This window comes from Sciurus vulgaris, assembly GCF_902686455.1.
Source record: "Sciurus vulgaris genome assembly, chromosome: 8".
NCBI classification, from domain to species: Eukaryota; Metazoa; Chordata; class Mammalia; order Rodentia; family Sciuridae; genus Sciurus; species Sciurus vulgaris.
The window spans coordinates 104,055,236-104,072,980 of NC_136468.1; the positions used below are offsets into that span (position 1 = coordinate 104,055,236).

General features: G+C 40.7%; 1 protein-coding gene across 6 annotated transcripts; it reads right to left on the reverse strand.

The window, feature by feature from the left end:
• Positions 1–2,032: 2,032 nt before the first annotated feature.
• Positions 2,033–17,202, reverse strand: LOC306667972 (zinc finger protein 717-like). 6 transcript variants are annotated; one of them, XR_013765694.1, is made up of 6 exons: positions 17,126–17,201; positions 16,224–16,445; positions 15,874–15,934; positions 13,983–14,126; positions 6,583–6,709; positions 2,033–4,081 (listed from the first exon to the last, which is right to left on the reverse strand). XR_013765694.1 is itself a non-coding variant. In XM_079150876.1 (6 exons), exons 3-6 carry the CDS (start codon positions 14,037–14,039, stop codon positions 3,879–3,881), a joined length of 474 nt encoding a protein of 157 aa, XP_079007002.1. In that variant the 5' UTR covers positions 14,040–14,126; positions 15,874–15,934; positions 16,224–17,196; the 3' UTR covers positions 2,033–3,878. The 6 variants fall into 6 exon arrangements, 2 of the variants coding, with proteins under 2 accessions (XP_079007002.1, XP_079007003.1); XM_079150876.1 differs by adding an exon at positions 6,270–6,356 and having other exon boundaries at positions 16,224–17,196; XR_013765693.1 differs by lacking the exon at positions 16,224–16,445 and having other exon boundaries at positions 17,126–17,202.
• Between the last annotated feature and the right edge of the window lie 543 nt (positions 17,203–17,745).

Here is a 17,745-nt window from a genome sequence, read left to right on the forward strand (position 1 = left end):
GCTAATGAGCCAATGCCTAGCATTCCAAACCATATATGTCAATATGTTAAGACCTGGGTACCCTAAGCTGTTGGGGGCTGTGCCATGTGGGCTGCGCCAGGATGGCGCCTGGTGGCCAGCCAGAGGTTGTTTTGATCACATCAGCAGTGAGGAGGTTGATTGATATAAGCACACCCAGGTGATTTATCAATTAAGTCCATGCACACAACGCGTGCACAGGTGTTCCCGAGTGCTCCTGCTCGGGCCTGCTCATTTTGACCTTTGCCGTGATAGGGCAGCTGGCTCCTGGCCTAATCTCAACTGGCGTGGCCCCACCCTCCGCCTCCTGGAGGGAATATAAGCAGGCAGTAGGTAGAAGAGAAAAGAAGCAGCTAGCAGTAAGAAGAAGCAGAGGAAGAAGCAGCTAGCAGAGAGAAGCAGCAGCTAGCAGAGAGAAGAAAGATGCAGCAGATAGCAGCAGGCAGCGGCAGAAGGTAGATAGTAGAGCAGAGAACTGAGAACACACCTCTAGGTCGTAGATCACAGATAGATAGCACCTAGTTCACAGGATGCAGGACGCACCTCTAAGAAGAAGCAGCAGAACTCTAAGAAGAAATAGATCTCTGATAAGCGTAGAAGCCTGTCTTTCTCTAAAATTTTCTCTCTAAGCAAAGTTTCTCTTCCTCTAAGCAAAGTCTCTCTTCCTCTATAAATTAGTGAATATAGGAAAAGTAGTTTATTCCCAGTCCACCCCCGATAAATACCCGTGCAATTGTTGCTGCAGGCGGTAACAAATATCCATGGGATTGTTGCCGCGAGCGGCAACACTAAGCCAATGGAAACATGCCAAACCACACATGCTGAAAGATCAGCCAACCGTGTACTTTCCTTTGTTCAAATTTCCCGCTCTACTGTGAAGTTCATAAAAATCCTGCTGAATCAAAACTCGGGGCTCTCAGCCAGTACCTGCTGCTTCAGTACGCTGTGAGTCCGAGCTTGAGCTTGCAATAAAGACCCTTTTGCTTTTGCATTGGAGACAGCTCCCTGATGGTCTCTGGGGATTCGTGATTTGGGCACATTAGACAAGGGATTTAAGGAGGTAATTTAAAGTCAAATGAGACCTTGGTCCAGGGCCCTAGGCATAAAAGATTGCTGTCCTCAGAAAAGGAAGAGACACCAGAACTTTCTTCCTTATCAGTAGAGTGGAAAGGTCTCAAGAGGGCACAGTGAAAAGGTGGCCATCTCCAACCCAGGAAGAAAGACCTTACCAAAAACAAAACTGTCAGTCTATTCCTGTTTCACTTTCAGCATCTCCATTGGGATAAAATTAACTACTGTTAACTTAAATCACCCCGTTTGTGTATCTTACTCCATTTCCAAAGGCTAAGATCAAAATACCACAGACTGGATAAAGTGTAAAGAAGAAGTTCACTTTGGATCACAGTTCTGGAGATGCAGGTCAAGGTGGTGGCTCCCAGGGCCATCATGAGGGTCACATGAAATTTAACCCACAAGACATGAAAAATCTAAGAGAACAGAATGTCTGTTTTTATGTTAGCAGGTTTTAAAATAATGTTCATCCTTTTTTTCCATATTCCCCAGACAGAGCTAAGTTAACTGATGATAGTGACCATATGAAAACCTAAGAAATGCAGGCTGTGTCCCAGAGAAAATAAAATAGTTTTGGGGGGACAAGTAGTAAGTCTATGCCATATAAGATTTTTTTCTACTTTGAGTTCACTGATGCCCACTGAGGTCTGCTTCCAGTAAAAGGTTTTTTTCCACACTGATTAAATTCACAATGTTCTCCTCACTGTGAATTCTTTGATGCTTCCTGAGAACTAACCTCTGATAATAGGTCTTCAACACTGAATATGTGGATCGTTGTTTCTGCCCTGTGTGGATTATCTCATATTTAGTGAGGGATGACACAGTAGAAACATCTCCTACCTTTTTTTTTTTTTTTTGGTACCAGGAATTGAACTCTGGGGTGCTCAACCACTGAGCCACATCCCCATCCCCAGCCCCTTTTTAAAAAAAAGACAGGGCCTCACTAAGTTGCTTAGAGCCTAAGCCACTAAGCTGAGGCTGGCTTTGAACCTGTGATTCTCCTGCCTCAGCCTCCCAAATTGCTGGGATTACAGGCTTGCACCACCATGCCCAGCCTTTTTCTATAATCTTTACATTCATCTGGTTTCTCCAGTGTGAACACCTGATGCATTCTGAGCCTTGACTTCTGGCAAAGGTTTTCCCACATTGATTACATTCATAGGATTTCTTCCCTGTGTGAATTCCAAGATTCCTGAGGTAGGACTTCATATAAAAGGTTTGTTTGCATTCATTACATTCCGAAGGTTCCTGAGGTAGGACTTCCAGTAAAAGGTTTTTCCCCACATTCATTACATTCAGAGGCTTTCTCACTTGTGTGAATTCTCTGATGTTTTCCAAGGCTGGACTTTCTTCCCAGTGTGGACTACCTCATGCTCAGTCAGCTGGGACTTCCTGCAAAAGGTTTTCCCACATTGATTACATTCATAGGGTTTCTCTCCTGTGTGAATTCTCTGATGTGTCCTGAGGTCTGACTTCTGGGAAAAGAGTTTTCTACATTGATTACATTCATAGGGTTTCTCCCCTGTATGAATTCTTTGATGTTTCCTGAGGTAGGACTTCTGGTAAAAAGTTTTTTCACATTCATTACATACATAGGATTTCTCACTTGTGTGTGTTTTCTGGTATTTTCTGAGGTTGGACTTTTGGAAAAAGGTTTTTCCACAATGATTACATTTGTAGGGTCTCTCCCCTGTGTGAATTCTTTGATGCTTCCTGAGGTTGAACTTCTGGCCAAAGGTTTTTCCACATTCATTACATTCATAGGGTGATTCCCCAGTGTGAATTCTTCAATGCTTCCTGAGGTCTGACTTCTGGTAAAGGGTTTTTCCACAATGCTTACACTGATAGTGTTTCTCCCCAGTGTGGACAGACTCATGATATGTCAGTTGTGACTTCCAGCAAAAGTTTTTACCACATTGATTACATTCATAGAGTCTCTCCCCTGTGTGAATCCTCTGATGATTCCTGAGGTTGGATTTCTGGCCAAAGGTCTTTACACATTGATTACATTCATAGGGTTTCTCCCCAGTATGAATCTCCTTATGTCTAGTGAGGTGTGATTTCTTGCCAAAAGTTTTTCCACATTGATTACATTCATGGGGTTTCACCACAGTATGGACAGCCTCGTTTATTGACTCCTGGCTAAAAGTTTTGCCACATTTGAGTACATTCATAAAGTTTCTCCCTTGTATGAATTCTCCAAGGGTTTCTAAGGTAGGATTTTTGGTAAAAGGGTTTAATGCGTTCAGTACATTTGTAAGGATTCTCACCTGTGTGAGTTTTCCAATGGACTGTAAGATCTAACCTATAGCTGAAGGATTTCTCATGCTGGTTACATGAATAGGGTCTTTTCCCTGTACGTGTCCCTAGATATATTGGAAGATCTAATTTGCTTTTCTCACATCCAAGACAGGATATCTCTCTGCTTGTATCTGTTGATTTTGTTTGAGAGTACACTTTTGATACAAAATCTTCCTTCCTACTTTGTCAATAAGAGCTGACTTACAATGGGTATTCCCATATTCATTATGGTTACTGGAAATCTCTCTAATCTGAACACTCTTAGATGTAATAAGCTTTTTCAATACTGCTGCCTCTTTGTTGGAAACTTTCCCTTCTCCACTGTATTCAAAATTTTGCTGCCCAGAGTGAATCTTGGGATGCTGATCAAAATGTTCAGGGCATCTGAGGAATCTCCCAGTCATGTTATAGTCATGTTATCATCATTGGGTTTCTCTCCAGAATGCATCTCCTCAGTCTCAGTAGAGAGATGAGAGTTCTGACATATATTAAACTCCCCCAGGTTTCATTCTTGAGTACTTTCCATTATTTACGATCAAATCTGAAATACAATTTGAGATCAAATAATAAGTATTTTCTAATTCAACTCTCTTTTCCATGGACATGTTGTTGGTGTTGACTCCATCATGCCAGAAATGGCTGTCTTGCCTTTCCTGGTTAGTCTCAATTATGTCATCCACTTTCTGCACATCTAAAATGAAGGAAAAAAGAGCACACCTATGAACTACATCTGAGCATTTCTTCTTATTCATGTGACAGTTGGGATGGAACCCAAGGCTTCATGCATGGCAGGCAAGCACTCTTCCACTGGGCCACATCCTACAGCCATTTATGTTTTTGAGACCGTCCCACCAAGTTCCCCAGCCTGGTCTTGATCTTGTGATCATCCAGCCTCAGCTTCTTCCCAAGAGGCTGGAATTACTAAAGGCAAGTGTCATCACACCTGGCTTAAATATTTCTATGGAATGCTCATGTGTATGTATGAACATATACTATTGGCATAAAATTTTATAAAAATTCACAACAGGTATTGGTTTATACATTTTTTTGCATTTTCTTCCTACTTACTTCATTTAAATAAATTACACTGGTAGCTTTTCTAGTGCACAACTGTTTTTCTGCGTTTATTTCACAAAGAAATATTTGGCTAAAATATTCAGCTACATCTTGCAATAATTCTTCGCTGAGTGATTATACCTTGCCATTAGTTTTCCCTGTTATTTACCTCTACTTTTTTAAAATAACAATTGTGGGTGTCTCCTGCTGAAATTCTTCTCATTATTCTGCTTTGAAGGTGGCAAGAATTTCCATGACTAGCTACTTGCAGAGTCAGTCAATTCAAATGACTGCCACCTAGAGAAGGAACATGGGTAATGGAAAGTGTTTTATATCTACATTTAGATTTCATTTTCCCCTGGGGAAAGACTATGAGCACCTGGGAGTTTTCTAAATATAAAATTGTTTTACACTCTAGAAAAAGACAGTTTTCTACCAATTCCTAATTTAACCTGGTTTCCTCTGGTTCTCAGAACCAAAGAAAGTACAGGAAGCTTTGGAGCCCTACCTTGGACACTCACCTTTGGTGCCTACAATCTCTGGAAAGTGTTGATCTGGTTCCTTCTGAGATCAACAGCCCTGGAGTTTTCCCCACAGTTCCTGGGACATGTACCAATTGGTTAATAGCTCACTGCTTTTGAGGAATATGATCTCGTGCACTACAGTGTCAGCAGTTTTACCAGTTCTATGGAAAACAGAGTCTTCTGTACATTTATCATTGTGTATGTTTTTTAGAATGATACCCACAAAGAGAAGAGGGAAAGGCTAACTTCAGATTCTACTCCCCAAAATGTCAGCTCAAAGTAAAACCCTTGGTTCTGCTGTGCTTCAGACCAGAATTTCTTGGCTCTTCCCCATCCAAGACCACCCTTTTCCATGCTCTGGATCCCCACTTTGATGATTTCTGAGATCCTGGTTCTCAAATGTAACTCTGAATTTCTCTCATTTTCTTTATGGAATCCTTTGTTGAATTTCTAAGAATAACTTCACCACATTTACACTATCAAATTTCCAAATTTACATCTCCAAGACTGATATCTACTTGCAAATATAGATTTTTTAAAAAATCAATCCACGTATTACATGCAAATTTTTGAAACCAGTAACTGAAATAATACCAGTGTAAACATTAATAATTCCCCTAAGAATATAACTTATTTGAAAAGTGCTTGACAAGTATGCACAAGGACCTGGATTTTTATGGCCAGGACCATAAAAACAAATCAACTAACAAACAACAAATCACCCCAAGGCTGTCTTCTCTGACCATCCTTTTTAAATTATAACATTTCCTGTTTCTCTTTGTCTCATTCTGGTTAAATATTCTTCACAGTTCTTAACTGACTACTCAATATATATTAACTTCTTGTTTGAATAATATCATAAATAAATTCTATGACAGCTACAGAATCTCCATCATTGCTGTCATAAGTACAAATGTAAATTCACCAGTACTAAAGATCTGCTCCACTAGGATGTGCTGAAGCATAAATAAATTTATGAAGAAATGTCTGACAGCAAAAAAAGTCCATGAGAATGGAGGATAAGAGATAACAGAGAATCCAGAAAAAGTAGATATCAAAGAAAAATGTCTAAGAAATGTCTAGATTAGATTGGTATAAAGATAAGAGAATATTTAGCAAAACTGAAGGTGGACATATATGTTGGCGTCCTCCTTGGTGATTATGTTGCATGTGTTTTATGCATACAGAGCAGCTGTCCTCATGTCTGGGACCTGGGGAAAAGCTGGTGAAGATAGCACAACACGGCCAACATCTGCCCAGCTCTCCTCTTCAGGACCTCCCTGCCCAGTATGCACTCACTGACGCTCTCATTTGGGAGTTCTCCTATCCATGGCTCTGCTCCTTGCTCCAGCTTCAAGATCACTTCAGGTTTGGTGATGCAATACCCTGTTAATGGGAAATAACTTAGGACCAAACTATTAAGTTTGTCATTCTTTAAAGAATGACAAGAGCTCAGCTTCAGGGGCTGAAGAAGCCAGTATAAACCTTTTAGAGATGGGTACACAATCATATTTTTCATAGACTGAAATCTTACACTTCAGTAGCATTAAACCCTACAAGTGCTCACGTGTTTACCATGAAGAAAGGGTTTCTTCTGCAGAGTTTCACTCACCCAGCGACACCAGGGAGCTGTAGGTCTCCAAGATCACATTCCTGTACAGGGGCCTCTGGGCATCATCCAGGTCCTGCCACTCCTCCCAGGTGAAGTCCACAGCCACATCCTCAAATGACATTAGTACCTGTTATGGTAATTTCTCAACTCATCAGTCCTAGTCAAAAGAACTAGAATTTGGGAGTTCTGGTTTTTGTATATGCTGTGGGTGGTGGTTATGCAACTTTTACATAGGTGCAGCTTGCTCTGTACTCTAGCAGGAAAAAGAAAAATCATACACTATCCTTCCCTTTTAATGAAATACTTTATCTTTACTACTGGGAATGGTGTTCACAGCATTACACACATTAGGCAAGCACTCTACCACTGAGATACAAACCCAGCCAGCCCTGTTCATTTCATTTTGATAGGGTCTTGATAAGTCAAACATGCTGGGCTGGAACTTATGATCCTCCAGTCATAGTCTCCTAAGTAGTTAAGATTAAAGTCATGCGTCACTTTATTAATTAGTACTAATGCTATTATCCAGCTTACCTTCTGGATCTAAAATCAACCTTATTGCTGGGGATTAAAGTATGAGTACAATTTTGCTTATTCAAGACACTTACCACTTGGTATGAAGACAACCAACAATAATTTCTTTGATGAACTAGACACAACTTCCATGTAGACAAAGCAAGGAAGGAGAATACAGTTGTATTTTGTACTCTAAGATTGTCCCTCATTGAAAAACCAAAAACATTTAGCTCTGCCATGTATTAACTGTGTGTTCTCACCACTATCAGGTGACAGAAGGAGTGCAGTCACTAGCACACAAGCACCACACATCTGGCTACCCAGAACTGAATCCAGGTGAAGGAACCTGGATCACAATACACATAAACACAACAATGAAGGAAGAGATTACAGAGTGAGTGATTCTACCCTTAAATACTGAACAAATTCCAACAAGAAACTTAAAGCACCATTGTTTATAATTACCTACAAATGAAAAGCATGTATACAGGCATCCTAATGTTCTCTTTCTGCATGCCAAAGGAGTGTTTACACCCACTCCAGCCTGAGCACTACCACTTTCCAAACCACAGGGTGTAAACAGTGAGGTCTTGGAAGAACAGGCAGTTAACTAAGAAGTTCTACATTTCAGTACTTTTTCCCAAAAAAAAAAAAAAAAAAAAAAGCTGGAAAGGGTTAATGAAGAATCTAAGGGAAGAAATCAGAAAAGAGACATGATGGACTACATCAAGAAACACAGAAGTAGGAACACAAAATAAGTAATCCAAAAAAAGGATCAAAAAGAAAAGGCAGGAACAGAATTTCGTACTAACTTGCTGAACAGAAGATAAAAACAGACGCTTTATTTCCAGGTTCCTGCATGTGTGCTGCTAATTAGACACTGGTGCTATAAAGAGAATTTGGAAAACAGAAGAAGAATATGACGGCAAAAGTGACACATACTTGAACACATCATATCAAAATCCTGAGGTCCCAGATGTGGAATGTCCAAAAGGCAATTATAAACCATATGATTTTGGAGAGCCCAGGAGAGAAGCAAGCTGAATATTAAAAATTTAGAAAGTAACAGAATTTAACTGTTGCCTAAGTCATCAGAGTGAATAAAATGGCTTGAAGACAATGTAAGAGATTGAAGAAGAAAAGTAACAGGAAAAGAATCCAAGGAAATTATACATGTTGATAAAAGCAGAGAAATAAAAGTGTAAAGAACACGAAAGAATTTGATTTTATCCCATGGATAGAGGAAAATTCAACATTAAGAACACTACTAAAATAGTTTATCATATACATACTTCTACAGAGATAAATTCTTTAGACTGTCTGCACAGACATTCAGATGACACTGTAAAAATTACCATCCTAGTATCCAGTTCGACATGTAAAAAGCCTGGAAGTTGTTTTAGTATGCAGTGTACCCCAAATGCCCATGTGTGAAAGGCTCAAGTTTATAAGAAGGGGTGGTGGAATCATTAAGAGGTGGAGCTTAATAAGTAGAAGTTAAATTATCAGAGTCCTGTACTTGGAGGGGACACTGGGACCCTGGCCTGTTCCAGCATCCTGGCTAGCTTCCACTGCCATGTGCCACAGGCCCAAAAGCAATTGGGTGAATCCACCATGGATTGCAACCTCCTAAACTATGAGCCAAAATAAAACTTTCCTCCTTTAAAGTTGACCTCAGGATATTTTTTCTCAGTGATGGAAATATGAAAGACAGCTTTCCATTCTTTTTTTTTTTTTTTTTTGGGGGGGGGGGGTGCTTGGGATTGAACCCAGGGCCTTGTGCTTACAAGGCAAGCACTCTACTGACTGAGCTATCTCCCCAGCCCCTAGCTTTCCATTCTTAAACCAAGTAAAGAACTTAAGAGACTCAATAAATTTTCTTGCATATAAAAGTAAAAGACACTGAGCAAATTGTACCCTCATGGCTAGACATAGGTAAGTGAAGGAAATAATTATGGCTTATAGGACAAGAGAATCACTAGCCAAAACAATCATGGGAACCAGTTCCCCAGGAGAAAAACATGAACTGTAAGTGATTAACTGCTGAAGACTCACTGTAAGTAACACTCAAGAGTTAAATTTCCACTGGAACCCAGTTATTGAAGCACCCCCACAATGCTATGAAATTTACCTCCAGGATGCTACAGAAAATATTTGAGAAAATACCCCTTTTCTGCTTATACCTGTGGGGGCAGGGGAGGAAGGCAAATCATTTTGGAGTACACTAGAGCATTCTCTTCCTCTTAACAAAGGCTGCACTTGGGAAATACTACTTAAGGTCTATATTTGATATAGTATTATCAGAGCATAAGTGACTAAGGGAAAGGGAACTCCAGAAAAGTCATCCACAAAGGAGAAGAGAAGTGCCCAACTCCAGCCTACCTTAGACATCCTGTTCTTTAAAAAGGGAGAAGAAATAGAGAAATTTTATGAAACTCATTCCACATGAAGAGGTTCCCTCAAACACCAACAACCATTCATAGGAACACAGAGCCCTTTTTTAGGAAGGAGGAGGGTACCGGGCATTGAACCTAGAGGCACTTAACCACTGAGGAACATCCCTAGCCCTTTTTATTTTTATTTATTTAGAGACAGGTTCTCACTAAGTTGTTGAGGCTGGCTTTGAACTTGAGATCCTCCTGCCTCAGCCTCCTGAACCGCTGAGATTAAAGGCATGTGCCACCACATCTGGCTACAGAGCCCTTTAATATGGTGTAAATGTTGTGTCTTCCCAAAATTCATATGTTGAAACCTAATCTCCACTGTAGTAGTAATCAGAGGTAGGGCTTTGGGGAGGTGATTAGTCTATGAACGCACAGCCCAGTAAACAGGATTAATACCATGAGAAGAAGCCTAAGGTAGCTTTTCACCCCTTCTGCCAGGGGTGTAACAGCACACAGGGTCATCTATAAAGAAAAGGCCCTCACCACACATCCCTTCTGCTGGGGCTCTTGGACTCTAAAGATTCCAGAACAGTGAGCAATAAATTCATATTGTTTATAAATTTCTCACTCTAGGTTATTTTATTACAGTAAGGTCTTGATTCCTGAGATGCTCTCAAGCCATCTTTCTTACTCTCCTGCTGCAAAGTACTTGGCTTCTTTTAATGGTTCTAATGTCTTCAGCAAACACCCCTTCCTCAGACCTCATTTCACATTTGCTGCATTTTTAGTCAAACTACAAGTCTATAAATCTTTCCACTCTACTCTTCTCTCAATTTCCACAATAAATCGGACTAAGAGCAGCCAGCAATGCCCAAGAAGGCACTGTCTGAATGCTGTGCTGCCTTGAAATTTCCTCTTCCAAATTAATTAGCCCATCACCTTTATGCTTGGCCTCACAGAAAATCTCAGTGCACAAACGAAATACAGACAAGTTCTTCACTAGAAATGTAACAGAAACGGCCTCTATTCCAATTCCAACAGAGTTCTAATTCCTATCTGAAACCTCATAAGCATAGTCTTTACTATCTGCATTTGAGTGAGGATTCTGGTCTTCTGATCTCACAGAAGAATTGCCCACTAAGCTCTACCTTCAGAGTTCCAGGACTTCTCAACCCTGCATCTCCAAACCTTTCCAAACTCCTACAAACCAGTTCCAAATGTTTCTGATTCCAATGGTCAGATCCAGTCAAAGCAACAATCCCAATTCTTGTTACCAATATTCTATGTTAGCCAGATTTCAGTCACTGTAACAAAATACCTCACATAAACAACCTAAAAGGAGTAAAGATTTGTTTTGACCCTCTGTTTCCAAGTATTCAGTCTACAGTCATGTAGTTCCATTGTTTTGGGGCCTGTGATGGACCACAACATGTTGCTAGGGAAAAATGTGTTGGAGCAAACTACTCACATAATGATGGCTGTGAAGCAAACAGAGAGAGGAAACAACTAGCGGCAAGATTTACCCTTCTATCATGTGCACTCAATAACCTACTTTCTGCAATTAGGCCCTACATCCCAAAGTTTCCACCACTTCTCCCTGCCAAAAAACATTCAAACTAGAAATACATGGAAACAACCTCAATATAATAAAAGCCATATGTAAGAAGTACATAGTTGACAATAACTCAATGGTGAACTCTAAAATCTTTTCTTCTATGATCTTTTAGGGAAAAGACTGGGATAAACAGCAAACCTACACTCCCCTGTGCAGTTCCTGACACACACATGGTTACTCATAATGAGAATTCCTGTCTAAGCCAGTAAGTTTAAGCCAGTAAGTGGGGGACTTTAACATGCAGAAGATAATCAGAACACCTTAAAACTCATTACAGATCATAAACAGTACCTTAGTTTGAAACATGGAATGTGACGGTTTTGATTTAAAATTCAGTTCAAAATAAATAAAGATTACTTCACATTTTGTTATATCTCAAAATATAATAATGAATTTAAATGTTCAGTTAATGAGGTTTCATTCTTTAATTAAAAAAAAAAAAAATTTTGTGTGTGCTGTGCTAAATATTGAACCCAGATTCTTACACATGTTAGGCAAGCGCTCTGCCACTAAGCCACAGTCCCAGCCCAATGAGGTTTTATTCTTATCCAATTATGAACTACAATTATAGTCCATAAACACAACCATGTTACACATCCATTTTTCCTTATCCATGGTTAAATGGATAGATGAAACAGCAGAGAAATTAAATGCAATCTTTGAAAGACTTTGAAAACATAAGAATTTTTTTAAACTGTAACAACACAACTGTAAATTATAAAAACTCCACATAGAGGGCTGGAGTGTAGCTCAGGGGTAGAGCACTGGCCTAGCACATGTGAGGCACTGGGTTCAATCCTCAATACCACATAAAAATAAAAACATAAAAATAAAATAAAGACATTATGTCCAACTACAACTAAAAATATTTTTTAAAAACCCCACACAGAATCACTATAACATAACAAATTTTTATGAAGACAAGGTACCAATTAGGAAAACTGTTCTTGTTTTCATTCTCTGCACGACTTTCTAGTGGCCTTTCCATGGGCCACTAACTCCTGCTTTGTTGCTCCACTGGACTCCTGAGGAAGCCACCACGTGTGCTACAGAGCTGTACCACTCAGGGGACTGAACTGCATCACTGAGCAGCCTTCAGGTCTTGCCAGGAATGGCATTTCTGTAGTTATCATGTTTGCTCATGAGCATGACCAGTTCCTCCCATATACTGGGATTGTATGAGGAAGAGACAAATCCAGGAAAAACCTTGTTTTTGAGGGCTGCATCATTGGCAAGATGGAGGTTGTTTTAGCCAGCTTTTTCACTGTTGTGCCCAAAAGAGCTAACAAGAACAATTTTAGAGGAAGAGTAATGTGAGGTCTCAGTCCACAGACAGCCGGCTCCACTGCTTTGGGACCAAGGCATTGGCAGAACATCACGGTGGAAACTGTGCTGGGGGAAAGTCAGGACATGGCCACCAGGAAGCAGAGACTGCTTTGCTCAACAAGGACAAAATATAAACCTCAAAGGCATGCCCTCAGGAACCCACCTCCTTCAGCCATACCCTACTTGTCCACAGTCACACCCAGTTAATCCCTATCAAAGATTATTGCACTGATTAGGTTAAGACTCTCATAACCCCAATGTTTTGCCTCTAAACTTTCTTGCATTGTTTCACATGGCTTTTGGAGGACACCTAATATCTAAACCATAGCAGGGGTGATCTATATGTAAGAAAAAGATGTGTTTTCATTTTGGATCTGTTGGACTTGACATGCCCCTTGGAGAGTCAAAGGTAGTTCAACAGGGAGGTGAACTGCTGGGGCACAGGTCCACACTGGAGAGAAACAGGAGTGCAAACCACAGGAAGCCAAATCCATTAAGGAGAACCGTAGAATGAGAAAAATGGAGCCCAGGATGGAGCACCTGGATGAGCTATGTTTACATGCAGAAATGGGAGAATTCAGGGAAAGAGAGAATAAAAGCACCACGACAGAGGCTGTGACAGTAACTGACAAAGAATTTCCAGGAGTAAATCACGGGCAGTGATTTCTAATATGGCAAGGGACTCTGGATTCAACTACACTTCAGATTAATAAACTTATGAAGAACTGAACTAAGACAGCATTGAGTGGGATAAAGTATAAATGAACAAGGGGAATATTTGCCAGAAAATGACTTTGAACAGTGTGTGTAGATGGGCTGAGACGTGTATGGAGAGTTAGTGAATGACCTGTGGGAGAAGAATCCTCCAGACAATCCACAAATCAGATACAACCTTCCAAAACCTGCCTAGGACCACACTATTTTAGTAACTCCAGAAAAACCTTAAGACAGCTTTCCTTTAGAACCAGCTGTTTCCACTGCATAATGTTAGAAGTGTTTATTTCCAGGATTGTGAGTGAAAAAACTCACCACAGCATCATCTCCATGACTAATGAAGTTAATGTTTTCAGTTTTTGATGTTAAGTTGTTATGTCCCACAAAGGTGAGCATGCACTTCTCTCAGGTTCTTTTCAAATCATGTAGCAAAAGTGAATGTATTATGTCAGGCATCAGAAAGACAAATTCTACTCAACATAGGTGTATTTCAGTTCTCAAAACCTGCCTGTAGCTGGTGCAATGGTTTATATATGCAATATCTGCAACCTGAGAGCTGAGGCAGGAGGATCACAATTTCACAGTCAGGGCACCTTAGCAAGACCATGCCTTAAAATAAAAAATAAAAAAGCTGGGGATGTAGCTCAGTGATATGCACCCATGGGTTAATCTCAAGCATCAGAGGCAGGAAAGATGACCCTCCCTTATCTCTATGCCAGTTCTACCTTATATATGTACACATCCTGATGCTGAACTTGAGTCATTTCTACAATTCCATTTTAATTCCTGGACTTCATAAAGCTCCCAACATATGATGTAAAACAAACAAGAAATAAACAACTCACCAGAGATTTACTCATTTTTGGTTGCTCTTGAAAACACGCAGAGGATGCTGGAGGCATGGCTGCCAGAAGGCAAGGGAAGCAGTCAGGACAGCACAGGCAATGTTTGGTCCTAGATTCTCCTGCTCAAAGCACTCTACACACTAACTGGAAAGAGAAAAAAAAGACAAAAGAACAACAACAAAAATTCTCAGTAAGAGAACAGCCCCATCAATGAGATAGGGCAACAGATCCTATTCAAAATGTACTCAAAAGTCTTCCAATTGGCAGAGATTAGACAGCAAATGTATTAGTGGATTAATGAAAACATACATTATCAACTAATTTAGCAATAATTAATGTTTCCTAAAGAAATAACGTAATATTTTAAGCCAAAGAAACACTATACCTTCACTAAAATGAATGTTATAGAAATGCTCTTGGGCTAGATGAACTATTCTTTTAATACCCACACAGGAATCCACAGGAGCATTCCACTACAATATTCCCTGCTTCCATATACCTAATTTTCATGCAGAATGTGTGTGTTGCAACTCAATATTTCTTGCCCATGCTCACAAAGGACAAAAACATACAGAATTGGACTAGGGATGTGGCTCAATGGTGGAGCACTTGTCTAGCATGTGTGAGGCACTGGATTCAATCCTCAGTACACATAAAAATAAAAAAATAAAATAAAGGTACTGTGTTCATCTACAACTAAAATATTTTTTTTAAAGAACATAATGTATTTTTTTTTGTGCGTGTGCTATATGTTTCAGTAATGGTTCCAAATGAGGCGTGTATCTACACTCTCTTCTACTCCCCACTGATAATAACCTGGGCTTGGGGCATTTGACTTGCTTTTGCCAAGAAGACATCACTCAATGTGATGCAAACCTAAGTTTTAAAAGTATTTGCTTACTGGTGCTTGCTTTCCTGGACACAGTCATGAAGAAGCCTGGGACCACCCTACTGGACATACAGGCAACCGTCAGCACACACTACCAGAAATGGGAGTGAAGCCATCTTGAACCAACCAGCCTCGTTCAAGGCACCAAGTGACTAACACCTGCATGTGATCCTAGGCAGTAAGAACTCAACGATTTCCTAGCTGAGACCAGGCTAAATGTTCACCCACAGAAATGTGATCAAATCAAATGGTTCTTCAGTCAATACATTTTTCGTGATTTTTTTTTTTTTTTTTTTTTAACACAGCAATGCCTAATTCAGGACTTATAATACATTTTTTAACCTTTTCGGGAGTGAGAAGAAAAAGTCTCCAAACACACCAAATGCAATTAGAAAACATCATAACATGTACAAATTTTGAAAAGCACAATCATGGTCAACTAGATAGACATCAGTATGGTTGAGACATAATTCAAACAAAGTTTGGATGTTGAGTATAGTTTTAAGTGTCTTACACTAACATAATTCTGTTACTTATCCATTAGCATTGTACTGTTCTATTTTCATTTTATTTTGTAATTTGGGTATAATGTAATCTGATTTTCCCACTATAAACAAAATTTATTAAAAGTCACCATCATTTTCCTGCACGACTTAGAATCTTTAATGACATTAAGAGGGAAACACCTGTTATCAACCATTTTGGGTCACAAAATGGACAGAATACACTGTGGATAAGAAAGGAAATGTAGTTTAAAGCAATGTTCCAGGGCTGGGGGCTATAACTCAGTGTTATGTGTGACTGCCTCTCATGTGGGAGGCCCTGAATTTGGATCTTCAGCACTGCAAATGAAAGCAAACACTGGATAAATCTTAAAGCAATGTGCTGGTTAAATCAACTGGAGTCACAAAAAGGATCTCACAGACTAACAAAGGCCCTTTTGAGTTAATTATACAAAACAGGTAACATTAGCCAAAAAAGCAAGATGTACCAGATATTTACATATTATGCAATCCCAGACAAGCCCCTTATCTCTTCGAAGCCATCTTTCCTTTCTGTCTTTCTTAAAAAGGAAAAGTACTTTAGCAAACAATCTCTGTGCTACCAAAAATAACAGGATGGAGGGATCATCAGTGTTTCTACAGATAACAAATTTGATGATAATCCAGGTTTAAGTGAGTTCACAAGATGGAAACAATGAGGGAATATTGAAGGAGTGGGTGTGTCTAAATAGAGCTATAAACAGATCCATTCAAATGTAACAGAGTATTACGGTGCACACCTGTAGGATCCGTCCAATAAGAAATGTTACACTTCCCAGGCCATTGTCCATCTTTCTCAGTATAGCTCACCTCTCTCCCTTGAAAGTTGGTCCAAACGCTCCATGAGCACAAAGTTGTTTATAGTGTTTGGAGAAGGTAGTAGCAGCCCCCGAAGGTAGTTCTCTCTAGGCAATAGGATAATTGCTTGGGCCATGCAAAACTAGCATCTTCGCCTCTCTGGGACACTCTGCCTCTGATTCGAAATGCTGGTGACAAGGTTCATGCCACAAGAGTGTTCCTCAGATGGGATTCCTACGCATATGATACGTAGTTTCATACGAAGTTTGATTCCTTCAAACTTTGGAACACCTATTTTGTTCCAAAAGAAATGGGACCGTAATCTATACCCCAACTTCCTTATAGAACTCCATGTCCCTGGAAATAGGTCCTATATAAAACCTTCCGAAGCCTCTAACCAGGAGCGCTGGGCAGTTACACGATACAGGAGAGGACCAGGAACGTCACTTGCTGAAGACACACAAAGAAACTCCACAAATACAACAGCGGCATGGAAAGAGTCAGTCTGCACGCTTCATAAGTACTTCTCTTCCACTTGCGAACATTACTAGCATTGTTAATATCCCCCATCTCACAGCTGACAAGTTAAGTCGCGCAGGTGAGTGACAGGCTCCTTCAGCGACAAAGCTGGGTGTGAAATCACACCGCACACCTCCCAGCGCAGGACGCCTGCAGGGCGCAACCCGCCCCACATTGCCATCCCGACTCCACCATCTGCATCGCGGAGCTTTTGGAACCACCGCCGGGACACCTGCAGTGATACCGGGCCTCCTGGCAGTGCAGCCTCTCCCACAGAGCAAACGTGAGCGCACAGCCCGAGTCCCCCGATCCCGGCTGAGTACTCCCCAGAGTCCCCTCCCAGACCCGCTCAGCTCCGACGGCGAAGACCTAAGGAGGTTGCAGGCGGCACCTACCTGGGGGGCACCTGGCCTGTGTCTCAAGGCCCGAGGCTCCTTTCCCAGCACCGCACAACCTTCGCGGGACCCGGACCGCTGGTGACCAGCGCTGGAAAACCGCGGGGTCAGGATTTCACTTTCCGAAAGATGGCGGGACTAGGAGGGGCGCATGCCCAGAAGAAACGCCGAGGTCTGTTGGGGGCTCCTGCTGCGGAGGTCAGAAGCGGGTTGGACTCGGTTTCCCAGATGTCTCTGCGCAGGTCCTTCAAGCTCAAAGGGCTTTGTGGTCATTCCCAAGACTTCAGTCTCATCGCCCAGAGACCAGGATCAGATGGTTCTGGATTACTCTTGTGATGTGGAATTTTGCTTCTTCCTTAAATCCGACTTGGCAATTCAACACATTGTGCACTGTGTATCTCACTGAAAATTATTGCGGTTACAGAACCCACCTCTAGTTTGTACGCGTGTTTTCTAAGGCTTGAAAGATCACGTCTCTTACTTTACTTGAACTTTTCTAAGGAACAAGAAATTCTTATGGTAACTCTCTTCCGACCCATTTAAAGTTGTTTGTTCTCACTAAACTGATTTATACATCTCCAGTGGATTATATTAATCAGTATATTAACACATACTCTTAT